Source organism: Corapipo altera, unplaced genomic scaffold, assembly GCF_003945725.1.
Source record: "Corapipo altera isolate COAL_440 unplaced genomic scaffold, ASM394572v1 53, whole genome shotgun sequence".
In the NCBI taxonomy this organism is placed as follows: domain Eukaryota; kingdom Metazoa; phylum Chordata; class Aves; order Passeriformes; family Pipridae; genus Corapipo; species Corapipo altera.
In genome coordinates, this window is record NW_020884900.1 from 9,795,110 (window position 1) to 9,822,679 (window position 27,570).

Sequence of the window (27,570 nt, forward strand, 5' to 3'; positions counted from 1 at the left end):
ATGGTGAAATAGTCTGCTGCCATAAACACAAAGCAGGAGGTGAGAGAGCTTCTTAACAAGCAGCTTTCATGTGTTTGAGACCAACCCAAATTTGCATTGTGCTGTTGGTGATTTAAAACCAGCTTCATTCTCTTCAGTGGCATATGAGAGAAGGTGATGAAGGTTTCAGAGATGTTTCATCTCCAACTGCCACTGAATCAACTGGCAACGATTGGGTGTACAGTACGTGGGCAGCCTGTGCCCCCTGCCCTCTGTGATGCCTGAGGGATGATGCCTCTCCACAGCCATATTTGAGAGGTCTGGAAGAATGTGAGTTCCCAGGTCAAACGGGGCAGCCTCATGGAGAGGGCTGGAAACCATGGAAATGGGGAGTTGTGGGGCAAGAGGTGGTGGGAATGTGAGGCATCCTACTGGGTTCAGGACAGCTGTATCCTCAGGGCCTAGGGAGTCACTGGCAAGGACCTGGACACGTCATCATTAGTATAAGAATGGGACAAGACAGAGAATGTGAGGGCTCTCTCCTCCTCTTGTAAATTTTGAATAAATTTGGGCTAGAATAAAAGGGCTTCATGTTTTCTGTTCAGTGGCATAAAGAGGGGTGGGGGAAGGCCAGGTACTCATCTCTGTTTGCTGTAGTGTGTTAAGATCTTACCCAAGGCAAATATTGAGTCCCTTTACAGTGTCGGGACCTTTCTTCCAAAGGCCATTATGGTTGCACAAATGGTGTGCATCACTTCCCAGGGAACAGGTCTGCCTGCTGATGAGTGAGAAGGCACTGCCCACCTTGCAGCTGCTAGTCCTACCATTTCATCTCAAACCTGTTAAATACCATGAATCCATACTGAGAATTGACTTTTTCTTTTTAAATTGCAGGATGCAAAGAGAACGTGCCATCATGTGAATGTGAAACAGCTAAATGAGAAAAGGACACCTGGGAAGGCTGAGCTGAAACTGCTTGTGCACAGAATGACAGACTGATTTGCTGCTGGAGACAAGATCACGAAACCTTGTTCCTCCGAAAGACTTTCCTGAGTGAGAGGAGAGGAACAGGAGGAAGAACACAAAAGAGCAATGGGAATTGAGGGCCATGGTTACCTGAGATAAATGGCAGATCCCTGGGAGTCTAGCCTTGTAGCTGTTTGCTTTAGCTTTTTCTCTCTCTGCAACTGCTCTTCCTTTTTTGTGAGCTGCTGCTGGGTCCTGCCACGGCGGCACTGGAGATTCCAGGAGCGGCGTGGGTGCAGCGCGTGAGGAGGGGTGAGCAGCCCGCCCCACCATGATTCAACTGTGGAAAGTAGTGCGGCATGTGCGACAGCTGGAGCTCCACAGATTGATCCTGCTGCTCATTGCCTTCAGCCTGATCTCCATGTGCATCCTGGCTTATTACGTCACTAACAGCCCCAAAATCAAGGAGCCACCACCCCTGCCCTTCAGTGACTGCAGCAACCAGCACCGCATCTTGATCCCACCGCAAGCCAGCTGGAGGCTCACGAAATCTGTGGACACCTCACGCACAGATCCTGTGGTGCTAGTCTTTGTGGAAAGCATTTACTCCCAGCTGGGGCAGGAAATAGTGGCCATCCTGGAATCTAGCCGTTTTAAATACAGGACAGAGATCGCCCCTGGCAAAGGGGATATGCCCACCCTGACAGACAAAGATAGAGGACGCTATGCGCTTATTATCTATGAGAACATCCTTAAATATGTGAACCTAGATGCTTGGAACCGAGAGCTGCTGGACAAATACTGTGTAGAGTATGGAGTAGGGATTATAGGCTTTTTCAAAGCAAACGAGAACAGCCTGCTTAGTGCACAGCTCAAGGGTTTCCCCCTTTTCCTACATTCCAACTTGGGGCTGCGGGACTATCACATCAATCCTAGTGCTCCCCTGCTCTACGTCACCCGGGCTAATGAGGTGGAGCAGGGTCCTCTGCCTGGTGATGACTGGACTGTGTTTCAGTCAAACCACAGCACCTACGAGCCGGTGCTGTTGGCCAGCACGAAGTCCTCGGAGTCCATTCCTCACCTGGCCACTCACAAAGCATTGCATGCCACCGTGGTGCAGGACCTGGGTCTGCACGATGGGATCCAACGGGTTCTCTTCGGCAATAACCTCAATTTTTGGCTGCACAAACTCATTTTCGTGGATGCCATTGCCTACTTGACTGGCAAACGCCTCTGTCTCACACTTGATCGTTACATCCTTGTTGACATTGATGATATATTTGTGGGAAAAGAGGGCACTCGTATGAAAGTGTCTGATGTAGAGGTAAAATCCCCCAAGTAGCTATCACTAGAGGCCCTAGACAAATTTCTAATGTGTGTGGTATATCAGGAAAGTCAAGATGGCAAAAGTCAAGGTGGTGTTTAATTTGATTGGTGCAGTTGTTCTCATCTTAAACAGAGAAGTAGCCTGCAAAAATGCTGAGGCACCATATGTGATGCTCTCACAACAGTTTTGTGGGTTTAAATGGAGCATTTCAGGAGCTGCTCTCTCTGAATTTAAGAGGAAGATGCCTGTTTTGGTCTATCCTGTCTCCTCTTTAATGTAAGGAATGATCATATGCAGGTTTCTTCTGCCAACCTATTTTTAGCTGTACACTCTACTTTTCAAAAGGAAAAAGCAAGTTGTGTTAAAATAGAAGAGCAAATATATGTTTATTATTATTTATTGTTATATGTATAAACTGTATATATTATATTTCAGAACTGTAGGCCAGTCCATGAGGCCTACATGAGGTCTGATACAGTCTATATTTTAGCCATCCAACTTTTCAGCACATAACCAAATTGGGAAAGGAAAGATTTTCTCTCATCCTTTGTTACACTTCCCTCATATCCACCACTCATCCTTGGGCAGGGAATATCAAAAAATTCACCAGGGAAACGTGGTCTGACCAAGTCTTCATGAGAACCATCTCTGTGGCTTCACAGTTGGGAAAGAGAGATGCTATCTTTGTGGTTTGCTTTTCTTGGCAGTTTCTAGAGTAATACAGTGACCTATTAGAAAAGGTTATGGGTAAGGCATAGAGACAGATTTTGTGAAGGAGAGAGAACTGAGACAGGGAAAGGAAAAAACAAGTAGGAAGAAGGTAAGAAGCTAAGTGCTTCTTCTCATTCTCTGTATCCTTGAAAGTATGTGATAAAATATTCTGTTAAGTCTGTGCTATGTGTGCATATGCTGCTTCATGGAGCCAAGGACTTCCTTTTGTATCTTCCCCATCAGTTCTGGTTTGTAGCCATCGAGGCAGGTGCATTGCCTGTTTCTCCAGATGAGCTGAGTCTGTTCACAGGTATTGCACTCTGGATTCCCATTCAGCACTTGCCCTTAGATGAGTCCTGGATGGAGTTCCCTGGGTGCCAACCATGATGATGATAAGCCTGTGACAGCAACTGCCTTATCATGTTTCCAAAACAGCTTCAAGGTGAAGCACCCTTTAAACTTACTTCCAGGGGCAAAAAACATTTGAGGCAAAGGTGTAAGACAAAATATTGTTGTACATGCTTGGCCCCTTACCTGAACCTCATCTGTTCCATGTTCCCAAGCGCACTCTTTCACCTCACTAAGAGTCTTACCACCTTTTCTACATGTTTTATGCATCCATGCAAGATATGTCTTAGTTAATCTTCATGTTTTTAGGACTTCGAGGTTTCATGTTTTGCTTCTGATCCCAAGTTTAGCTTGGAGCAGAGTAAAACCCTACACTCTGTTTGTAGCTAGCTTTATCTTTTCAAATCACTTGAAGCTGCATGCCTGAAGGAGCTCTAATTGCATGCCATTATTTTACTTGCTTCATTCTTTAATAATTCTTTAGAACCACTTCAACCATAACGCTCTAAGCAAAGAGGTATAGAAAAAGTGTTTCCCGGCACACAGGTGTAGAAAAATGGAACAGTTGTATGTAGTACTTATTTAAGGAAAATGCGAACATTTACTTCATTTTACTGCAGTGTCCTTGTGTTTCGAGGTGCTGAAATGCTCTGAAAGATTTTTTATTTGAAGGATCACAGTCTTATCTTGGTCTGAAGCAGGCCCTACACCCTCTAGTTCAAACTGGCAGAGATTCTCACCTCTATAGTGTTTGTGCAGGTTGCAGACCCATGTGAGAAAGCAGCATATAGGTGGCCAAAGCTCTTGGGAACAAAGGCTGCTCTAGTGATGGTAAAAACCCAGACAAGATTATTCCAAAAGATGCTTTGTTTGGGTTTTAACAGGGTGAAATGGAGGAATAATCTGTGATCAGTAAGCAGAGAATCTCAGGCAAAGCAGATAAACCCCAGATTTATCCATTTAAAAGAAGCTCTCTGATTGCAGAACCACGCGAGGTTAATGAATTTTTATTTTTTAAAAGCGAGAAATAACTACATGGATTTGTTGATAGCTTCTCACCATGGGGAAAGAAGGGGATATAATAGTAACAGAACAGCTGGCATTTTCTTTGGCCTTTTATATGAAAGCTCTGTTTCAGGGCTGTTATCTCAACACACAGCTCCTTATCTCAAAGCTTAGATTACAGTGGTCAGGGTAGTGGTTTGAAGATTGGATGCTGTGTTGAAGGTATAAAATTGACTCTGCCATCCCAGTGAGCCTGCTTACCATATGCAGGTCCACGTTCAGAGAGCTTCCCAGACAAAATTACTATTAAAAGAAAGCACTGAATGTAATTTGATCTAATGCATGTCCGTGGTACATGTCTTACACAAGAGAAATGTTTTTATTTGTGATGCTTAAAGGAGAGCTGACTGACTTTCTTCTTTAATAAGAAAAAAAAGAACCGTGCTTGCTTTTAGTTTAAAGATGATAACCCTTGAGTTCCTGCTTTCTGCTGAAGGGTTGCAGCAGGAGCTTGCATCTTCGATTGAAGTGGAACAGTTGGAAGTTGCACAAAGAAAATTATTTTCCCTTGTAAAGTTTCCCAGAGATTTGAGCTGCACATAATTAACAAAACAAAATCTCGGAGAATCCCTTCTCTTCTAAATTATTCCACAGTCAGTCTCTTCTAAAATCGTAATCCTAAGAATTTACCAGACCTCCATGGCACTGGTCAACAAAGACAAGCCGTTTCTAATGCAAAAGGATCTGGCTTTTGTGATCCTTCCTGGTTGTCTTTAGGTATGAGGAAAGAAGATTAAGTAGATGAGTTTTTGCCTCTTTTGCTGGTAATCTCTCCAAGGGCATAAATAGTGTGAGCAATCACTGCTAGTGAGTCTGAGAGCAAGCTAAGTGAAAATCAAGGACAGTCATTTCATTTTGGGTTATGAATGGTGAGGGTGGAAAAGAGAGAACCTAGTGAGGGTGGCTGTCAGCCAGCTCTTACCTTTCTAAATTGTAGAGGATGATCTTACCTGCAATTAAAGTACTCAGCAATTTCTAACTCCCTGATTCCAAGATTGGAGGAGAGGTAGAAATACCAGTATCATGAGAGCTTTCTCTTTTGCCAGTGCTGTTTTGAGCTCTGCCAGTGCTGCTGCTGGGTGATGAGAAAACTGCAGAAAACCCTCTTAAGAACGTGCTGCCCGGGATCCACAGGGACAGTATCTACAATGCAGGTGTTTCTACCACATGTCCCTGGTATGCTTTGCATGAGCACTGAGAAGAGGCTATCAAAGCACTCAGCTTTCTACCTCCATTTTTTATCATCTGTTTATCTTCATTTGTCCATGCACTATTTTCTTGTAGTCATGATATCCTCTCTTCCCAGCATCTGGCTCTTGGCCTTATTTCCCCCTTTTCTTTTGCCTCTTGTTAGAGGCACCTGAGATAGATGATATTTAGTGTTTGGATGGAACAGCTAAAATCTCTGCAAACACTTTTAGAAGTTAAAAATTTTTTAGCTAAAAAAGCAGAGTTGCATGGAGATTTAGCCCCGTGTGACTGCAATGCCAAGGTCACCGTGCCATCTTAGAAAAAGATTAGGTCCTAAAGAAGGAACCAGTACAGTTGGAGTGCTGTGGCTTCCCCTGATTTTTTCCTCACTCCTAGAATGTTAACCCCATTTAGAGAGTCTTTATCTTCTCTGGATGACATCAAGAGCTTGTAGTGACTGTTGAGTAAATCTTTGCAGATCTTTCAGTGAGATTATGTGGATTCTTAATGTATTGCAACAAAAGGCACAGTTTTAAACTTTCTTCCCTTACATTTGCTTAGAAGTAAATAGTTGTCATCATTTGAGATTATAAAAAAATTCTTTTAAAGTGATGGGCATTGAACATCAGACTGAAGTTTAGACTTTTTTTGCATTGTGTCCAGAAGTGTGCATTGAAATGCAGTTTTCTGTCACTTGGGCCTGCATTATGGCTGCCCCAGTGAAGAGCTAAAGGCCTCCAAAAATACAGGTCGTGTGTTGCAGAGGATGTTCTCTGGCAGACTGTGACAAGCGTGAAGCAGGTCTGGCCTTGATGTGGCTTAAGAGTTCTGGTGGGCTGTGCTCAGCATCTCTTTGGAGACCCCATCTGTTCCTTGTTGGGGTGAGCCTTGCAGAGCTTCTAGCATGAAGCTTAGCCTTTCTGGCTAGCTAGTGGGCTGGCTTGCATCTTGGAAAGATTTTTGAAATAAAAGATAATAATAAAATGTAAAAATGGATATAAAAAAATACTGTAAAAATGTAAAACGGTGATACTTGGATGGATTGGAGGGACAATCTCATAGCACATTATGGATATAAATGAAATGCCACTTGAATCACCGGTAAGATATTATTAGTACTATCATATTCATCCTACTTTACGGAAGAGAAACAGAGTGCAGAGAAAAGTGCCACCTTCCAGCCCCTTCCCACACCTGTTTTGTTACACCTTTCTACAGCTCACAGATCTCTTTAACCCATGCTCTGGGAGACATGGAGTGCATAATTTGTTGAAACAAATGTCCAAATACTTTTCCTGGCATCTTAGTCTCTTTTATCCTTTTCAGGGGAAAGACATTTCTTCAAACCTACGCCATGCTACCTTACGGGTGTGGCTGTGACAAGGATGCAACATCAGCAGAGGGATGGCACACAGTTAGCAATAAACCTGCCAGGAAAGCAGGACTCCATAGGGCCCCGTAGTCTCTGAATTTCTGGGGCCCCCAGAGTACCTCCCTGGTCCCTCCCTGGGCACAAAGGATTGCAGCCTGCTGGAGCAGGGCTTTTTGGGATTTATTATCAGACAGATGTGTCGTCATGGTAACCCCAGCCAGGCTGTAAATCTCTTTCCATGCAGAGGAATGCTAAGCCTCTTAACCGCTGTCTTTCCTTCCTCCACTTTTCTACCCTAGCTTAGGGAACTGGATGTGCCTTTCTGGGCAACAGAGAGAAGTGGTGAGGCTTGGGACAGCTCTGGAGAAAGAAAAGAAAGTGGCACTTTCCTGTTTCATGTTCAAGATGCTGGTCCCAAATTTGAAGCAATATTGTGCGTAAGCTGGGCAGACAGATGCCTCTCTGTAGAGAGATGCACAGCTCTTAGTCTGTGCTGCCCAATGTGTAGGGTGAGTCCCTCTGTCTCTCTGTGTAACGAGATCTTGACCTCCTGTTGCCAGTGCTGGATCTTGTGCAAAGGGGGCTTCAACCATCAGTGCTGCTGGCACATCACCTTTCAAAAGCGCTGCCTGTGTTTATGATAGGTTCTGGAGATGTCACGTACCTTACATTTCTCAAAATACTGTTCTTGGTTGGGGATTGAGGTAAGGATGTGGTAAGCATATGGCCATGGAGGAACTGGAACCTTTGAAATTTATCCCAGGCTGCATTTGGTGTCACTGTTGTGTGGTCGTGGGAATGAAGAACGGGCAGTTAAGTGTGTCTGTAGGGAAAAGTCTGAAAGCTTGGTTCCCTCAGAGAGAGCATTGAGACTTTCTTGCAGGACTGCAGACAAAATCTGTCTGATCTTCCCACCTTGTCATGGTCATGGACTGCTTGCCTTGGGAATAAAACCACTCAGCTTCTTTGCTTCAAGATACATTTGCAGTGAATGGGTGATTGAAGTAAACTACAAAAGTAATTTTTAAATTAATGTGATGGCTAGTGTTTGGTCAGCACTGTTTTGCTACATTGGTGTATATATCAAATCACAGCAGTGATTTTTGAGGTCATCTGTAAGTGGTAGATGTCAAGGCTCCTCCATGGAATGAGAGTCTGCCTTTGTCAGTGCCCTTTCCCCACTGAGGGAGTGGTGCACCTAAACAATGCCTGTGGAGTGTGAGCCATGTGAAGGCACCTTGCAATGCTATTTTGTGCTCCATGGGTCTGGGGAAGGGCAGCTGATGCAGGCAGATCTCCCCTGTACAGTTTGCTAGCTTTCCCCAGAGTTAACACCAGGTTGTCTGTGTGTATTTGCATCCAACCCAAGTCTGCTGTTGAGGGATCTTCACCTTCACCTTGGTGCGGTCACTGATCCATTGCTTTCTTAGAAAGGCTATTAAAATCTAGATAGCCTGGACAAGGACTGTGTCTGTCACCTGCCAGCAGCCCTCCTCCCATTCCCTGTTTGATTGAGAACTTCTCCCATAGGGACCTGCACCGCTGGCACTTTCCCCAAAGCACCCAGGTAGTAGCAGAGTGTGCATCTCAGAGCTTCTCTCTTTTTATTGTTTTCTGGCAGAGAAACTTGACTGGAATTAGTTTGTCTTACTTGTCTGTGACACACTGAGCCCCTGGGGTTTTTTTGGTTTTGCTTTGTTGGAGTTTTTTTTTGTGCCAAGGCTGGCTGCTGTCTTACTCTGTACACTGCTGGACCTTGGGGTTTGTGGCACAAGGCACTTTCCCTTTGGCTGTAGCAATTACTTTGGACATTTAAAGCAGATACAAGTGAGCACGAGAGACCCTTTAGGAGATGTGATGACTGTGAATGTTGGCTTTCCCAAGTTTTCTTCACAAAATCCAGGAAACTTTTCCTGCTACAAAACTGTTTTGTCACTTTCAAGGGAACACAAAGCCAGGGCTACCTCCCTGCTGTGATAGGACTCACTGCAGGGGTAGTTCTGAGAATCCACTTTTCCTCTCCAAATAAAAGCTTCCTTTTGGATCACTTAGTTACTGTTCATTATACTGTTGACTTCTTTTCCTTCATCTGTACATCATGTGCTGCCTCACCATCTTTTTCATTAACACATAGACTGAGAAAGAGCAGAGGTTCAACAGCAAAGTCCCAGCCAACATGGGAGAGGAAGGGAACATTGAGGTTGAATCTGGAAAGCATAAAGGATCTGTTGCTTGCGAGTGAGATTTGCTGTCCCTTTTCCTTAGCACAGATACTCTGGGTCCCTCACATTAGAGAGCATCATCTGACTATGGTTTTAAAGGGGCATAATTTAGTACAGCAGAATTACTTCAAGTAAAGATTCCTTATATGGAGCACTTGTCTGCTCTGCTTCACTCCTAGGGCAGCAATGCCCTCTGATACCTCTTCAGACTGAACTGGGCACCAGTAGAGCATAGGGAAATGTTACAGAGCAAAAAAAACATGCATATGAACATCTTTTTCCTTTTGTTCAAACAGGCTTTACTGAGCACCCAGAATAAGCTGAGAACGTTAGTCCCAAATTTCACCTTCAATCTGGGCTTCTCAGGGAAATTCTACCACACAGGTAAACCCCTGGCACCTGTTTGTCCCAGCCCCTGTTAGTCCCAGCACCTGTGTACAGCCCCCACATTTGTGTGTGTGTGTGTGTGTGTGTAATGCATCAGAGAGAGCATGACTCTCCCTTGGAACGAATCTGCATTTCAGGGGATTAGCCACTGCTTTTAAACGCTGAGCCCCTCTTCTACCTTTTGTTTTTGCACTTTCTTTTCTGCTCTCTGTAGGTACAGATGAGGAAGATGAAGGGGATGACATGCTGCTCAAACACAGGAAGGAGTTCTGGTGGTTCCCTCACATGTGGAGTCACATGCAGCCTCATCTTTTCCACAATGTCACTGTACTGGCTGAGCAGATGAAGCTCAACAAACAGTTTGCTGTGGTAAGGGGCATTGCAGTTTACTTACAGTACTAATCCTTAAACATTCTGCTCCTGGAATAGCTGTTGGGACCCCACTGAACTCAAATACCAGTCTAGTAATTCAGCTGCATTTCAGAAAGCCAGTTCTGAAAGTTCAGATTGATGTGTGGCTCCTATTGCTTGCCTGAAGACAGCACCATTCTCATGCCTGCCTGTGCAATGGGAAATGTTTCCTGGCACCTGCATGGCCCCGGGCAGCTCCACAGCATTCCAGGGTGCAAATCCCAAGGTGCTTGTTTGCTGAGGTGTGAACTTGTAGCATTACCATCCAAATCCAATTAATTTGCAAACTCTGGCAGTAAGAAGGCATTTTCTTTTCCTTATTCAGTGTGGTTTTGTGCTAACAGCCCTACTTCTGGCCTTCCCAGACAATGCCAAAGGAAGTTACTTATCTAGGAAGTACAGGGGAAATTCCCTGGGTTTTGGCAGAGGAGGGGGAAGCCTTGAACATCCTGCATTGCTGGAACAATGTCTGTTTGATGCTTACAGCCCAGAGTTGAATATAGTGTACATGTTTCTCTGAAAAGAAATGTCCTCTTCACCTCTAGTTTGGTTTTTTTGATGGTAATCCCCTTGGGAATAGCAGGCTGCTGTCTTGTGTTCCCATGACACACACAGATTAGAAATGATCTGGAATTCAGAGCACAGTCACAGCATTATAGAAACAATTTAGGCTCCTCCTTTTCCTGGTTAAGTAACAGTGCAGTCTTTTGCAAAGTGAGACAAAGCACAGAACACAATTACACATATTTAACATAAAGCAGGCCAGCAGTGAGAGAAGGTTATTGCTTCATTTAGGGGCCCTGGTTTTATTGTGCACCACCAGGGTAAAGCTGTCGTCATTAATATTGTTACCAGAACCACATAGTGGAATTAAAACCCAAGAAATTCAGATATTTCCTGTCATTTTAGTATAGCTCCAGGCCCCATATCTTTACCCTCAATAGTCTCTTGCTCCATGTCTGCTTTTCTTTGGATTGCTAGAGACAGTACAGATCCCAGCCATCATCTTTCTTTCCTCTATATCAGTTAAGGAAATTTTGTTTTCCTTCTCTGGTGACTCACATCTACGCATTGTGGGACTGAGATATGTCACTTAACAGTATTGATTAGTATGTAGTAACCATGGAGCCTGACCTGAGCATTCTGAATTAATCTGATTTTTCACACCTGCAAGCTGCAAGACCATTCTTATTGCAGCTGTTACCAGTGCGGAATGTCCTTGTTGATACAGAACTGCCCTTATATTTCTACAGATGCATAAAACAAGAAGTACAAGCAGTATTTCAGGTTTCCCAATCCAGAGTGTTTTCGTGTTATTCTGTCACCTTGCTCCAACACGGATCCTTCTTAAGGCTATTAGTTAAATACCGAATTATCAAGCTGCATATTCTGCTTCCAGGAGCATGGGATTCCCACAGACTTGGGCTATGCAGTAGCCCCCCATCATTCTGGGGTTTATCCTGTCCACACACAACTCTATGAAGCATGGAAATCTGTTTGGAACATCCAGGTAACGAGCACAGAGGAATACCCACACCTACGGCCTGCCCGGTACCGGCGTGGATTCATCCATAATGGAATCATGGTGAGCACAGCTTGGCAAGCAGAGCCCACTTTCCTGCCCAGGGAATGGTCTTCTAGTGACCTGCATCAGAGACATTAATCTTAGTATCACCAGTGTTTCCAAACAGTGAAGCAAAGAAAAAAAATTTGGCTAAAGCCAGTTCTGTGTTTCTTGGAACAATTCAGAGGTCAGTACTGAATGGAGAGCAAACCCAAGCCCAGCAAGACTAGGCTGAGATCTCACTGGCTTTTTCACACTGTGATGAGTTAAATGGTTGGGAGGAATAGCAAGAGTCCTCTGAACCAATGCCATTTATGACATAGTCCCTTACCCTTTATATTGATCCACGAAGTGCTGCTTTGACTCATTCACGTGTAGATTCTGCTGCATCTGCCTCTTATCTAACTTTGCTTTTCTTCTGATATTGCCAGGTTCTGCCTCGACAGACTTGTGGTCTTTTTACTCACACTATCTTCTATAATGAATATCCTGGTGGCTCAAAGGAGCTGGACAAGAGCATTCGTGGTGGTGAACTCTTCCTGACGGTGCTTCTGAACCCAGTAAGTTCATCTGAAAGGGGAGTTGGTGTATGGCTGTCTCAACCTCTGTGCCTGATACAGGAAAGGACTAGATCTTACTGGAGATTCAGTACAACCATCACAGAGACTAGGGTGTGAAAGAGGGGGCCAAGGCTGTACTTGCTAAGGAATGCTGCTTTGCTTTACACGCTGGCAAGGGAGCATCAGTATCCAGAGTGTTGACAAATGCAACACTCTGCAGGTAGAAACTACCCAAGGTGACACACTGAGCATGGCCCAAGGTACAGTGGGTATTACCTGGGCTGCTGTATCTTCATGAATCAGAAGTGAGATGCTCCATCTGTTCCATGCACATCTCCCCTGGCTTACTGATGAGTTTTGTTCACAATAATTGCTTTTGCTGGGCTTTCATTATGAGGTGTTCTCCCTTTTCTTTCAATATGTAGACGCTTGAAAGGATTTCTGTTTACTTTTATTGTGTTGTAGTTGTCACATTAAGGCTTTTTTGTGAGATATTAGTCCAACACAGGGATTTCTTTTTCAATACTTGACAATTCCATCAAGCCACTAAGCTAATGTAGTGCCTTCAGCACCCTGCAGTCCTTTCCCAGGTCTTAGCCATGGATGGCAAATCATATGAGTTTCTCACTTCATATTGAGGCTGGGAATGTGTACTAGGTGGCAAAAGACAAAAAACAAACAAACAAAAAAAACCCTCAAACCCTAGTTATTTTTAGAAAATTCTGAATGGATTGAATCAGGAGATAAAGTTTGTAGCCCACTCCAACCACAGTAAGATTTTAGAATGGCTACCTCTGTAGCCACTCTGGAATATAATGATGCTTAATCTCTTCTCATGACTTCCACATTTCTACCACTTTACTTCTCCTTTAAACAACTTTTCCACCAGTGCCTGAGTATGGACAAGAAGCCATGCTGGCAAATCTGAGAGAAAGTAAAGTTGGTTCTGGCTAGTTTCATGGGTGGGAATCCTGGAGTACTGTGCCAGTCCTTCAGTATTTGTGTGTGGGATTTGTTCACGTAACATCAGTGGCTCTGTTCACCAGGATGTTTTCTTTCATTCCCTCTTTCTTTTGCACCTTGATTGCAGGGTTGAATACACAGCTGTAGACACTTTTGGTTGGGGCAGTAGAGGATCAGTGAATCACAAAATCAACCTTTTTCCCTCAGTGAGCTTAATTTTTCCCTTGTCTCTTGCTTCTCCTGGTGTTTAGTGCCACTCTACTCCTAGAAATAGAATTGTGAGAGCTAAAAGACCCTCACAGTGTGCTCAGAGTGCACCTGACAAACAGGCTGTAGTTCACAAACAGGCCCTGTGTTTCTCAAGGTTAACCTATGACCAGCTCTGGCAGAAGAAGGTGTATGATCTGCAGAAGCTATGGGTCTGTGAGAGCCCTTGCTAAAAAGCTGTAGGAGTTTATACTTCAGGTGTAGAAGCCAGCCTTCCATCCCTGAGGTCTGGAAGCCAGCCCTCCGTCTCTATCGCCTAAGACAGACTTATTTTTACACACAACACCCAAACCTGCCTGCTTGAGAAAAGTCTATAGTAAGGAGAAGGTAATTGTTTCCATTACATGTGGAGTGATCAGTTGAATGGAAAGAAACTGCTTTTTACTCGTAACAATTTCTTTTCTGGGCTTATGTTCCCATATGCTGAGTGAATTGCACCTTGTCCCACTTTGAAATTGTCAGATCTTAAAGCATGCCTGCAGAAATAGCCTCTGTGAAAGTTAAGGGCTCCAGATTTCTCTTGGAAAACCAGTTGCCAAACTGTAATGCAGAGATCTTTACTGGTCTAGGAGGCTATGCCAAAGAATTTATAGAAACATAGTATCTAGAACTTGCCATTAAAATTGTTGATAAGCATGTGATGGTCTAACCAGCTGGCAGTAATCTGTGATCAAGGAAAAGTATGGGAAAATTGTGCTCTGGTACAGGATGAGCTTATTTGCCAAACTTATTGTTGGGTCTTCATAGAGACTTTTTTAAACTTTCAGGCATCTTCAGATGCTTCCCATGTTTACACTTTGCTTCCTTTTGGCAGTGTAGCATTTCTCTCTGTCAGAGCAGAGTACTGTGCTCTAAGCTCCTCTCCATGGCTTATGTTTGCACAGTAACTCAGACCTTGCATTCCTCCCCTCCTGATAGAGCCATCTCAGGGACCTGAAAGAAAGCTGGCCAGCCCCACAGCCCCAGCAGTGATCCGTAGCAAGCAGACTTGGACCAGGCTCTTTCAGTCCTTTTTGGTGCTTCCAGCTCCTGTTGAGTGGATTTAGACAGGCAGGAATCTCCAAGCCTGTATGTGTATGATTAACTCCACAGTGCAAACAAAAGATGTTTGATCTTCTGAGTGGTGAACAAGGTCTTATGTCAGAAGGAGAATAGCTGCTGATCCTGAGCAGACAGGCTGATCTCTTCTCACAAACACTTCTGCTTACACTGCACAGGCCGCTTACTGCTGTGCCCGCAGCTGCTTGTTACATTTCGAGGTCCTCATACCCTCCTGTTTCTGTGTTCTGTCTAGGCTCTCTCTGACCTCTGCTCTCATTATTCCTTGGTGTGAAGGAAGGGAAATCATGGCAGGCTGACAGTGGAAGGGAGGAAGAGAGGAGGGAGGTGTTATTTCCAAGCCAGTCCCCGGAGTCTGTGGGTGTGGATGGGAGGGAGGGAGAGATGGCACTTGAGTGTAGCTTATGTCAGAAGTAGTGCTCAGAGCTGTTTTGGCAGCAGTAGCTGTGACGGGGCAGAGCAAGCTGCCAGGCCTTGTTAAGCAGTGCAAGTGTGTTACAGGACGTGACCGCACGCTCAGAAATACAGGGAAATGGCTCATCAATTGGGTTTCTTTCCTTCTTCTAAATCCAGTTACTTGGGACTGTTTGCAGGTGGCAACATTACCTGTGTGAGGCGTTTCACCAAATGCAGTCAGTCGTGAGATGTAGTTGCCAACCTGGATCACGTGCAGGCTTTTTTTCATTCTGGAAATCTTGAAGAGGTCCCAGATGGTGACCTGTGTCCTCCCTGCTGCAGTACTTGATTTGTGCCGGTTAGCCAGACTCTTCAGGCACCAAATTTTTCCTCTGCATATTTCACTAGCTAGTCAAAGGGATGAGCCACCCTTTGCTGTCAAAAAACCTTCCCAATGTCTCCCAGAAAGGGGCAAAATACAACATGAGATGTGTGCTTTTGCCACCATGCCTTGCAGTTACACAGATCTTTCTGTCCTTTGCTCTGTGTTGTATTTAGCACATCCTTCTTACACAACAGCACCAAGCACACGCTGCTCTTTGAAGTGTAGGTGCCAGAGCCTGTCTGGCAGGGCCTCTCTTGTCAGCTCAATAGGAAACCAGAAGTGAAAAACTCACAGGCAGACAAACATGATAAATCTTTAACTCCACTTACTTTCCATGTGTCCCAACGTCCTACCACTGTTTTCTGTTGCCTACCCAAAGACTCTGGGTTGTGAGCACCTTATAGACAGGATTAAATTTGTTTCACAGTGTCTCGGGGATGGCTCAGGCAGAAAGAGTATCTCTTGTCTTGCTGAGACTAGTCCATGGTGACACTGGGCAGAAAACTGAATTCAGACTTCCCGAGTGCCAGCAAAAATCTTCATCCCAGGACCATCTGTCTCCTGCTTCCCCATTTTGCTCTTTCCCTACTGTGAGTGGGAAAGCCATTCCTGCCCCCTGCCAGGGAAGCCTGTTATTGCCTCCTGCCCTTACCTGGCATCATCATTGAACCCAGAACTGTGCAGCAGTGGGTGCCCCTGCTGTGACTGCGGTTGGTTTCCCTCCCTGCACTGGGCAGACACTGTGTGAGGAGTGGTAAATAAGCCACGTGGTCATTCCTTCACCGACCTCAGTGTTTTTGTTTTTCTAACTTCCAGCCATGGTGTGGTTTGTGTCTGGCAAAGTGGTGTTGTGTTATGGGCACTGGGATGCTGAATTCCATGGGATCTGTCAAACCCACACACTAGAGTCAAGCTGATAACAGTCCTTTGCACTCTTATCCAAAAGTTAAAATAGTGAAAAACTGACAGGAGGGAAATGTATCTGCTGGAGAGATGGCTTGGCAAGGCAGAAATAGCACACAAGCTCCTGAGCACTGCAGTGCTGGGGCGGCTGCCATGGCTGTTGAGTGACACTTTGCCAAAGGATTAACATCCTTGGGCTTGGCAGGATGTTTTTCAGGGGCTGCCTGTGCTGAAGGTTCTTGCGAGCTAAAACTTACCAGCTGGTGTCTGTTTCTAGGACAATATCCTAGTGCAGTGTCTCTTTGCAGTCCCCGTTTAGATCCCCACATACACCTGTTCATACTCTAAAGTGCCAATTACCAGTTGTTCTTTTACGCTTGAGATGTCAACTCTGAAGAGAATGAAAGCTGTGACAGGCTGTGGGCTGAGGAAGAGCTCCAGTGACAACTGTCCCTGTGCCACTGTGCCCTGCCCCACGGCATTGTGCCCCTCCCCAGCCTGCTCCCCTGCTGTAGCAGACTGCAGCTCCAGAGGTTGCCCTGGCTTGTGCCCTGGGGAGAGGAAGGGAAGCTCCCATTTTCCCATGAAAGAGGCTTTGCAAGGGAGTCACTGAGCAAGCCTTGTTCCCCTAAATGTTCTAGAGCCACTTGAATGGGATTTTGAAGCTGTTCTGGACTCACATCCAGGGCTCTGTTAATACCCTCCCCCACACACCATTCCAAGGGGTTACTGAGAAGTCTATGTTCCTCCTCTCCCAAGCTCTTCCTGTCTTGAAAGTGCTACGTTTCTTTCCTTTTGCCTCAAGGCATTGCTGTATCCTGGCAGATGAACACTTGTCAACCAAGACAGTCATGGTAGTCTGAGTTGTGAACAGCCTCTTTGTGACTGTGGAATCAAGCTAGGAGGAAATGCTTCTGTTACCTGATTTACTAGTAGCCCATGTCTTTCCTATTTTCAGATAAGCATCTTCATGACCCACCTGTCCAACTATGGGAATGACCGTCTAGGACTGTACACTTTTGAGAGCCTGGTCAAGTTTGTGCAGTGTTGGACCAACCTTCGCCTGCAAACATTGCCTCCGGTCCAACTTGCAAAAAAATACTTTGAAATCTTTCCCCAGGAGAAGAATCCCTTGTGGCAGGTGAGAAGGCAACTTTAACTGCTCCTAGTGGTGTTTGAAGAGGTGTATCCCATATTTAAACTGCTGATCCAGAGCACAGCAGGGTAAAGCATAAAGCTTTTAGGTTTAACCATTGTGGCTTCGGGCTGTGTGAGGCAAATTGCAAGGTGGAACAGAATGGGGGGTAGGAGCAGTAGTAGGACAGTCATCCTTGTCCCCAAGCTCACATCACAATCGTGATGTGAGCTTGGGGACAAGGATGACTGTCATATGTGACTGGGGGCCAGCTTGCATTTGAGTCATTAAAGGGCTTGTATTAGGGCAAGCTGCTGTGAAATGTGTGTAAAGTATGTGAGGAAGAATCCTGTTTGCTGCTGGAGGAGTTCACAGGCATGTTAATGTGATTAATCTGAAAATAATTTCACACTGCAGAATTCATGTTCATTAAATAAAAACATGCTTATTCCATTTTATCCCAGTGCAGCAGCTCTTTGCATGGTAATGAGCAGATGAAATTAACTGAAGGTGATAGAGTTGTCTGTCTACCAGAAGTTCACAGATGCTGAGGTGCACTAACAAGGTGGCCCAGCCCAGTATGGCTACATAGGGCAAGGCCTGTAGTCATCACTCTCAGAGAGACTTTGGCTCTGATGTCACTCTGGAGCTTTTGAAAATGGTCCCCATGTTTTTACTTAACACCTCTTTAAAGCCTGGCAGAGCAGCAGCGTGGCTCTGAAGTGTTCTTCATATGCTAATAGCATTTTCCCAAGAGGATTGGCCCTTCCAGCTTTTCCTCCCCTTGCCATTACCTCCTGTGGTAATGCTTAATCTCATCTCTTGTGCTACAGAATCCCTGTGATGATAAAAGGCACAAGGATATCTGGTCCAAAGAGAAAACATGTGATCGACTCCCCAAGTTCCTCATCGTGGGACCTCAAAAAACTGGTAATGTGTATGCTTTATCTAAAGACAGATTGCAACTTCCAAAAAGGAGAGCTGGAAATGTCCATGCCATAGATCTGTATGGCTGCCTTTTGTGCAAGCTGCCAAATGGCCACAGAGGACATTTCAGACAATCTCAGATACATTCTAACCTAAATCTGGCAAGTCTGTCAGTACTTTCCACTCTGGCATTGTGCTTGGCTTCCCCTACCTGCAGAGTTTTGTTTTGGCTTTTCCGTGTAAGCTCAGAGAAGCAGTGACCTTAGTGTATCACAGACATAAGCTGCCAGCAGGACTAAGTGCACACGCTTAACAAAGGTTACAATGAATGTCCCCTAGTGCTTTTAGTGCGACAGATCTGTGTACCCACTGCATGCTCCATGTCACTGTCTGATCTCTGTCACCACCTTTTAACTGCTGTGGCATTGTGGTTGGCAGTGACACAGCTGTATATACTGTACTGACGAGTCCCTTCTAGGCTGAAGAGAGAAAAATCTCTTCAGCTAAAGCCAAGTCTTCAAGCCTTGGCTTTCTGTGTAGTGTGGTGAAACAGCGGCTCCAAGCATCCATAGCAAATGGTGGTCAGCCTTGGAAGGAAGCTTGTCCCAGCCGAGCTGCTGCCTCCTGGCTGTGTCACTGTGAAGCTCTGTTGGTGTGTGTTTATCATGACCCAAACTGCTTGCAGTGGCACAGTAAGAAAACTGCTGGAGGCCCACAGCTGTGTGCTGAGCAGGATCATCAGGTTTGACGGGGTAAAGGGAAAACATTACAGCACAGGCAGGCCAAGGCATCTCCAGCTGAGTTCCCATCCAAGGACACTCATGTTGTCTCTAGCATATCTCCTGCCCAGGCCACCTCCCGTTTGGCAGGTATGAGTTCTGCCACGTGACAGTGGCTGTGCCAGCATGGGGGTAGCTAATGTGGGTGGCAGCTGTCATGCTAAGGAGGTGACTTAAATGAGCTGCATGAGCTGAAATGTGGGACTGAACTGCTCAGGCAAGTTCAATCCCAGGGTGCTTGGTGCCACTGCTGTTGTAACCTGCATGAGTTAAGGGGTGGGTTAGCCACGCATGATAGGAGTGTGCCCATCTGGGAACTGTTTTTTGCAGTGAAGTAAAGCTGTTCATTCAACCAAGTGTTATATGTGAGCCAGGTCCCTTTAACTGGTTCCTGTTGCAGGCACAACAGCTGTGCACTTCTTCTTGACCATGCATCCAGCTGTCACCAGTAACTTCCCAAGTCCATCCACCTTTGAGGAGATCCAGTTTTTTAATGGCCCCAACTATCATAAAGGAATCGATTGGTAAGAAACCTGACACGTGTTCTTCTGTGATAAGGTGCACCCATGTTGTGTTCCCCTGAGTCTCTCTGTATTTTCACCTCAGCCCCCTTGACAGCTTCTCTATCTCTAAACAGCTGTTTTCCTTGCTATTGCTCAGTGCACATTCTCTCTTTTCCTTCTAACCCAGCTGTGTAGTTTCTCATTTTACTGACTGTTCAACAGGAGGGTTGTAGGCATGATTTAGCTTTAAAAATTCAGTAAGTCCTTGTTGAATGTACTGCTGTCATGAATTTACTTTTACTTTGACAGGCAAAACAGACAGCTGTGTTCTCATTAAAAAGTTCCTCATGGTTTCAGAGTTAAAACACCTAATACAGGGGGGACAACCTCCCTACCGTTCTGGGTCCTTGAGACTTACAGCTGCCACTGTGTTCCCTGTGCTGGCTCCCAGTGTCCATGTGCATACCTTGTCTTTTTTATGATAAAGTGTTTGCACCTGACAGGGAAGTTCTAGTGTCACTGTGGCACTATTATGCCACTGTGTTTCCAGGCAGAAAAAGTTTAAAACTGTTTCTTGCTCAAAGCATTAGCTTTGGTTGACCATGGCACTGCTGTCCCTCATGAGAGGCTCTGAGGGACAGCTGTGTGGCAGTAAGGCATTCTGCTGTGGGATTTCTTTGCCTGTGAGAGGGTTGACTTCTCTGATCATTTAGAGGACTGTTGCAAAGATACTGGAAGGTGGTTGGTACTTGAGCAAAGCTCACAGGAGTAAAGCACTATCACATGCAAGAGGAGGATCTTTGCGTTTAGTTGTACAGCTTAAATTTGAGCAGAGACCAGTCTTCCAGTGCTTTACAGTCCCCTGCCCCCTTACTACGCTCTACCCTACAGTTACTCAAATTTCTTACAGTTTCCACATTACTAATTCAGCAAGCTTCTGTGAAGCAAAGCTCTTCACCCTCCATCTCAGCTATGGACTGAGGTACAAAAAGACATAGGATTTAGACAGGTTTAAACAAGTTGTCAGTGGCAGAGCAGGCAGATGATTCTGACCTTATTCTTGGACAAAATGTCTTTTCTGGTAGAGCTTGCAACTGGTTCCTTACCCCCAGGTTTTTTCTTTCCACTGCCTAAGGACTTGGGGAACACACTCTCAGCAAGATACTTCCTTACCTTTTTATCATTTCCCAACTTTCTATGTCGTGTGCCACCACCTTTTTTCAAGTCACATCTCTGCCAACTCTGCACCCGTTCGCCCATTCGTGGCATTACTGGGGAGGTGCAGTTGTGTTGCAAACTGTGTCAGTTCAACAGGAGTGAGGGCATTGTGGGGTTGGTGCCATTTCTTTGTTGGCCATGCTGCTTACCAGCATCCCATCTGTTCGGCAGGTACATGGAATTCTTTCCCATCCCCTCCAATGCCAGCACAGACTTCATGTTTGAGAAGAGTGCCAATTACTTTGACACAGAGGTGGTACCAAAACGTGGTGCAGCCCTGCTGCCTCGAGCTAAAATCATTACTGTTCTGATCAACCCTGCTGACCGAGCCTATTCGTGGTATCAGGTAACTTCCCTGCACTGTTCTGTGGGTGGGGGCCAGAGATTGCAGTGGGGTGGGAGATTTCCACAGAGGAGGCAGGCTGCCTGCAGGGTGTGGACAGGTTGGCATACAAAGGCATTTGTGAGTGGCTGTGCTGAGTCAGGGGGGGTCTGCACAGAGATATATAAGGTGGAATCATGTGTTCCTGTTCCTAAATTCAGCTTGTGTTTTTCAGCACCAGCGTGCTCACAATGACCCTGTGGCGCTCAATTACACCTTCTACCAAGTGATCTCTGCGAAATCCCAGGCCCCTCAGGAACTGCGCAACCTGCAGAGCCGGTGCCTGCTCCCTGGCTGGTACTCCACACACCTGGAGCGCTGGCTCACATACTACCCCTCAGGGCAGGTAGGAGGTTTGGTAGCAGAGGCTCTCCTGCTACAGGCCCTTTGTAGGTTTACTGTAGAGGAGAGGGGAACAAACTGATTCATATGCATGTGCTCCCCTTCTGTCTTGTCTTTTGGAAAAGAGCCACCACTTCCTTTCTCCTGTTATGAGTAGGTAAGAAATCAGACTTGAATACTCCAATTTTGCACTTTATTGTATTTGTAAAAGTAAATGAGTTCAGGAGGATACTGTGATCTCCTAGAGAGCTCCACAGTACTCAGAAGTTCAGCAAGAACATCAGTGTTAGAATTTCCTTCCTTTCTTCTTGGCAGCCTGCAGCTCAGGGACCCTCTTCAGGCCCAGGTCTTCAGCTACCTGCTGCGGTTTCATTGCTGTGAAGCCTTTAGCTGTCTGCAGAAAGGAAAGCTCACTGCAGAGATGTCAGGATTCTGTTAAGTGTATAAATTTGCAAAATGACATTTAATAAACAGTATAGACCATTATTGCCTCTAAATTCCCAAGAAGTTTTTAGACTAATGTATATATATATGTATACATATATAGTGTGAGTTAGGATTTTTTTTTTCAAGTTCCTCTCTGCTGCTGAAGTTATTCTCAGTCCAGCAGAGGTTTATAATGCCCATTTAGTCTCTTATTCTCTGCCAAAGCAGCAGAGCCTGAGCTGTTCATTACAGATCTGCCAAGACTAAAAGAGACGCAGTAAAGCATTCTTGGGCTTGTATCTCCTTGCCTTACTCTTCCTGGAGGTTACTGCTGTGAGGAATGACACACATCATCCTTGTTCTTGTGTGGGCCAGGGTCTCGTGCCTTCCTCCAGTCTTCAGTTCATGTGACTATTTCTCTGTTCTGTTCTTTGGAATAGGTAATTTATTAGCACAAATGTTTGTTATTGCCTGTGATATCTGTAACAGGAGAATAATCACAGGTTACAGAATACTTAGCACAATGGCTCCTGACATTTAAAAAGTACATGAGGTGTCCAGAGACAATCTGTACATGCTACTGCTGGGTCTTAGTACTTAGTTAAAGAGGGTTTGGCCAAAGACAATTTTATTAAGCAAGGCATGTCATGATCTACTGTTTTATGGTACTTGTGGCCCAGATAATAATTTCTCTATCTGTGGTAGCCATTGGGCCACATCCCCCCACTGTGTTGTTCTAGAACAGACAGACTTTGGCTGCCTTTACTCCCAGGTGCAAAGGCTGGGGGCAGTTAGAGATCCAGGGAGCTCACAGGTGTCAGTCAGCACAAGCTGGCAGAGGCTCAGGCAGCTGCTCTCTTTTCAGCTTCTCATTGTGGATGGTCAGGAGCTGAGACACAACCCTGCCTCTGTAATGGACAACATCCAGAAGTTCTTGGGAGTTACGCCACTCTTCAACTACACACAGGCCCTCAGGTAGGATGCCTTCTCAGCCAGTAAGCTCTTGAGTGAAAAAATAACTTTTTGTCTCTGACCACAAGATCTGCAAAGGTTTCAGAGGTGTGCCTAACCTAAAATTAGGTTCAGATAGCATGAGACACTGTACCAAGACTGGAATCACAGCTTAGTCTTTCCAGAAATTACAGGGGAAAGGGTGGCTTTTGGCACTGTCATGGAGAAGCATGAAATTGCTCACAGTAGTAACTATGATGTTTCTTCCATTTGGTCCTTGTGGTTTCTGGGAATTATTAGCACTCCTTATGCTTTGTGTTATACCTACTGACAGAAAGTAGAGGAGGTATGATAAAAAATGTGTGACAAGCTGCTCATATCTTCACCCAAATGGAAATTAGGGACACACTGCACAGTTTTGAGGTAGAGACTGTTACTACAGAAGACATGGATTTGACAGGTGCCCAGGGCTATCTGAGGCAGTGTTAGGAGAGGCTAACACTGCTACTACGTTAAAGGATATTACTCAGCCGTTACTGTGATCTTGCCCACAGTGCAAGTACAGTTAATATGAATAAATGAAGTGCTGTTGAAGCTGAACTGTGGCCATACCAGTCTTCAGTGGAAACTCTGCAAGCCCACTGGAGATGCTGAATATTGTTCTTTGCAGCTGAAACCTGTGTTTTCACATCATCTCTGCCATCACAGACTATGCTAGCTGAGGCTGATGGGGGGGCAGCAGGGGCATACAGCAGTTGCCCTTTCTTTTTTGCAGTAGAGGAGAATCGGTTCGGTTCTCCTCCTGCAGCTGTTTTCCAAGGAGGTGGTACATGGCTCCCCAGGGGAGAGCAGATTTAGAGAAATGTCAGGTTACCTGAGAGCTTTACTTGCTGAAGCACACGTGCTGGTGGTAAATGGAGTAGTGGTACAGGAGTGCTACCCTTCAGCCAGAGGCAGAAAGTAAATGGTGTTGGACGACTTGCCTCAGGTTTGGTAGGGTACTTGCTCAAATCTCAAGCTCACCTTTGGGCAACCAAGGGGACAGACCAGACCAAGTCCAGACATGTTTCCCAGCATTGCCTTATACCTGTGTTTTAGCAAGAAGAGAAACACTTGACTCTTTAAACAGTTGGGGGATTCTTGATTACTCAACTATAGTGAGGCAATTTAAAAGAATTTACATACACTAAAACACTGATTATTATCTCCCCCCCCCAACAAATATTGTAACACTATTTTACCTCTGAAATTTGCATAAAGCTGAGTCATGTTTGTAATGATTTCTTGTCAAAGTAGGCAAGTGCTAAAAAAAAAAAAAGGGAAAAAATACCACAAATAAATCACTAAAATAGGGCATATCTACAGAGTCACTTAACTTCTGCTGCTGCTAATTGGGCATGTGGCTGAATCTTTTAAAGACAAGTGTTCTTTTCAGATTTGATGAAGCAAAAGGATTTTGGTGCCAGCTGCTAGATGGAGGAAAAACTAAATGCCTAGGAAAGAGTAAAGGAAGAAAATACCCTGATATGGATTCCTTGGTGAGTAACTCAAATCTCTTGGCAGCAAGAGATGTAGAAACATCGCAGAAAATCAACCTGGATTTTCCTACCATCTGTCCTGATCACCTATGGAATGTGTGTTGAGGGTAACATTTTCTTTCATGCTAACGTGGTCTGTTTTTTCCACACAGTCACGGCTGTTTCTGAGAGACTTCTACCGGGAGCACAACATTGAGTTATCCAAGCTGATGAACAGACTTGGGCAGCCCCTTCCAACCTGGCTCCGAGAGGAACTGCAGAACTCCAGCTGGAGCTGAGAGGGACTCCCCTGCCCTCAGTGCCATTGGGATGTGTGGTGCTCCAATGTGTGCTATGATGCCATCTCTTGTCAAGCCAAAACAAATGGACAAATGAGCAGGAGCAGAGAATATGCATGTGGAGCCTTTCCTGACCCTTGGAAAGGGCTGCTGCCTCTGACACTGCCCTGGGGCATAGAGTGCAAGTCACATTCTTGAGTATTAGTGCTGTGTTACAATTTGACTTATATTTACAGGACAGATTTGGAATGCCTGCCCTACTTTGAGCAGGGGAGAGAGCAGAGTTAACACTTTCTGTATGTTTAAATTACTTTTCTCAGTCTATGAAACCGGCACTAGCTGGAGTTAATGTGTTACTCCTCTGAGCCCAGAAGTAAAGACTGCAGAGTGAGCTATTGAGCCTACTGCTGAGAAAAGAGCAGCAGCCTAATAAAAGGGGAATCTAGTCCAGTGAACCCCAAATTCTATCCGTATGTGGTACAGCAAGGTACAAGAATGCCTTGTTCCTCCCCCTGGAGAGCACGGTGGCCATGCCCATTGCTTACAGTGCCACTGCCTGTGGATGCTGGGGACTGCACCTTCTGGGAGACAGCTGTGATAGACAAGGAAGATTGCCTCTCCTTACCTGCAGCAGTTTGGGTGTGATAGTGTCCAGTGCCTCTGGGCAATGGCAATGGGAGATAAGGCAAAGCTGCAGGTATTGACAGACACAGAATTGCTTTGTTATCTTAAGGAAGAGGTTGCCACATGTGGCAATGTGGCAAGTATTTCTCTGCAGGGACTTCACACATTTCAAAAGATAACCAAGGAGCAGTAATGTCCCCGTAGAGCACTTTAGAGGCATGTGTCAGTGCAGCACAGCAGCTGGGGGAGGCAAAGCTCAGGTATTGTAAAATAAGGCTGATGAGACAGCTGAAAGCAGACAATTCAGTTCCCCATGTCCAGTCAGCTAAAAAAATAGCAACATTTTTGCCTTTCCAACAACTCCAGGGCCCCAACCACATATTCCAATAGCTAGCACTTTTTTAAATCTTCTTGCAGTCCAACAATCCAAGGAGAAAAGCAAAAAAACAGTTAAAAGTAGGTATTGTTCAGATATAAAGGGAAGGCTTTGCACCAGAAGTGGTTTCCTATGTCCAAAAGGCGCTGTTCAGTTTACTACTTCTGCATGTGGTCAAGTAAGTACACTAAGGTGCTTTGCTGCCTCCTGCAGTTGCTGGATAATTATTCTCAGAGGGAATCCTCCATCATGGTTGTACATGTTTTCTGTCACTGAGCCATGGGCTTCTGCAGTGGTGTGGGCCATCGTCCCTCCTTCCTCGGCACAGGCGGTCCTTGGAGATTGCTGCAGTTCTAGAGAACAGAGGGGCAGGATCCACATGGACACAGGTTATGGAAACTTCCAGTGTCATGAGCTACTTTTCTCCTATCCAGAGAGAAGGTGCTTCAATTGAGCTTTTCCGTTGAGCCTTAGGTATTGTGTATTTCTGAATGAATGGTGCATTTACCATTGTATGTAAATGTATATAGTATGCAATATAGTATTTTATTTCATGTGCCCTTGGAAAGGGTTATTTTGTGCAGCCAAAAAAAAGGATGGAAAGACTAGAAACTGCTCTCTCACTCCTGTTAAGAGAGAAAAGCCCAACTTCCTGCACTGGATTCATGTATAGCATCATTCACATTGAATGATAATGAAGAAATTCTTGGCTCTCGAAGCTGAGCACGTGTCTGAATAAAGGCTAGAAATAGTAGTAAGTGAAGATTCAATAAATGTACTACTTATTTTTCTTCTCTGTGATGATTTGGAGTGATGTCATGGACCCTAAGCTTGTAGAAGAGTAAGAAAAAGTGAAAAACCTAATCCAGACCCTAGAGCTGATATTTGGGAGGGCAACAAAGGTGTTTAACTTCCTTTGAAACAACACAAAGTGTCCTAAGGCTGCTCTCTCTGCGAGTGCACTGGTGGGCTTGCAGATGCTGGCACAGCACACAGCCTGCAGTTAGAGACTCATGCTTAGTGGTTTGCAGCAGTGGTGACTTTTAGGCCATCCCTGACTACTGCAGTGGTTTTCGGCTGCTATTCCTGCCACAGCAGAGCTTGGCTCTGTCCCTCCTGTTTAGGTGTGCCTTGGGCCAGCAGCCCATGAACAGCTCTACACTAATAAACAAACAACCTCACAGGGAACTGGAACCAAAACATTGTTTAAATAGGCACAGTTGTGACAGCATTATAAAACAGTCTTACAGCTCTCACTTCTCCGTGCACTTCACCACTAACCACAGATGCAGCAAGGCAGCTGTTTTTACATGCTGCCACAGAAGGTGAAGGATCCCAGGTCCAATGCTACTGCTGCTCCTTTAAACATTTTCCTGCTTTTAATCCGTTGTAGGTTGTCACTTACACAATTACTTTATCCTTTAATTCTGTCTCGCCATAGATGTACCACAGTCTGAGGCAAACACTAAAAACAAACAAGGTATGAGGAATAAATGTTGGGAGAGGCTCACTAACTGTCAGTGTTAGCATACTGTTGCTAGTCCAGCACTCCAGGCAGCAAAGGGCTGCTCCCTCCCCCCTAGTTGCTTAATTTCTACACTATGCTACTTCTTACTGCTTATGTTAATGACAAACAAATCACCTGCTGTGGTCAGCTCCAACTATAGGATTGTCCTTACCTGATGAAGAACCATTTTCAAATCTGCTACCTCTCCCTGACTGCACATTGGTGCAGAAGCTACCATCTTTCCAGACATCCCTTCAAAGCTGTGGAAACAAACTGCCTCCTAAGAGAAGCTTGTATAATATCAGCAGATCTCTGATATCAAAAAAAGCCAAAAAAAAAAACCAATTTTTTTTTTTTTCAGTGAGAGACACTGATTAATAGGTACTGACCCTTTAGGCAGTTAAACATTACAGATCCTTACACTTCTGTAGTGAAAATAAACCTCATCTTTTTGCCTCAACATTTAGTAACAGAACTTTATGGTAAGCAGTTCTCTTCTAAGACAAGG

The 27,570-nt window shown here is 45.1% G+C and overlaps 1 protein-coding gene across 6 annotated transcripts in view; it reads left to right on the forward strand.

The window, feature by feature from the left end:
* NDST2 (N-deacetylase and N-sulfotransferase 2) overlaps window positions 1-26,353 on the forward strand; it is a 132,797-nt gene extending 106,444 nt beyond the window's left edge. For all 6 annotated transcript variants that reach the window (XM_027649362.1, XM_027649365.1, XM_027649366.1 and 3 more), the window contains exons 3-15: window positions 874-2,269; window positions 9,478-9,565; window positions 9,783-9,937; window positions 11,379-11,564; window positions 11,975-12,103; window positions 17,035-17,217; window positions 18,045-18,141; window positions 19,318-19,441; window positions 20,810-20,984; window positions 21,196-21,366; window positions 22,654-22,763; window positions 24,175-24,277; window positions 24,430-26,353. In XM_027649362.1, coding sequence (XP_027505163.1) covers window positions 1,277-2,269; window positions 9,478-9,565; window positions 9,783-9,937; window positions 11,379-11,564; window positions 11,975-12,103; window positions 17,035-17,217; window positions 18,045-18,141; window positions 19,318-19,441; window positions 20,810-20,984; window positions 21,196-21,366; window positions 22,654-22,763; window positions 24,175-24,277; window positions 24,430-24,555 — 2,640 coding nt within the window. In that variant the 5' untranslated portion in view covers window positions 874-1,276 and the 3' untranslated portion in view covers window positions 24,556-26,353. The remainder of the gene's footprint in view (window positions 1-873; window positions 2,270-9,477; window positions 9,566-9,782; window positions 9,938-11,378; window positions 11,565-11,974; window positions 12,104-17,034; window positions 17,218-18,044; window positions 18,142-19,317; window positions 19,442-20,809; window positions 20,985-21,195; window positions 21,367-22,653; window positions 22,764-24,174; window positions 24,278-24,429) is intronic.
* The last annotated feature ends 1,217 nt before the right edge of the window (window positions 26,354-27,570 follow it).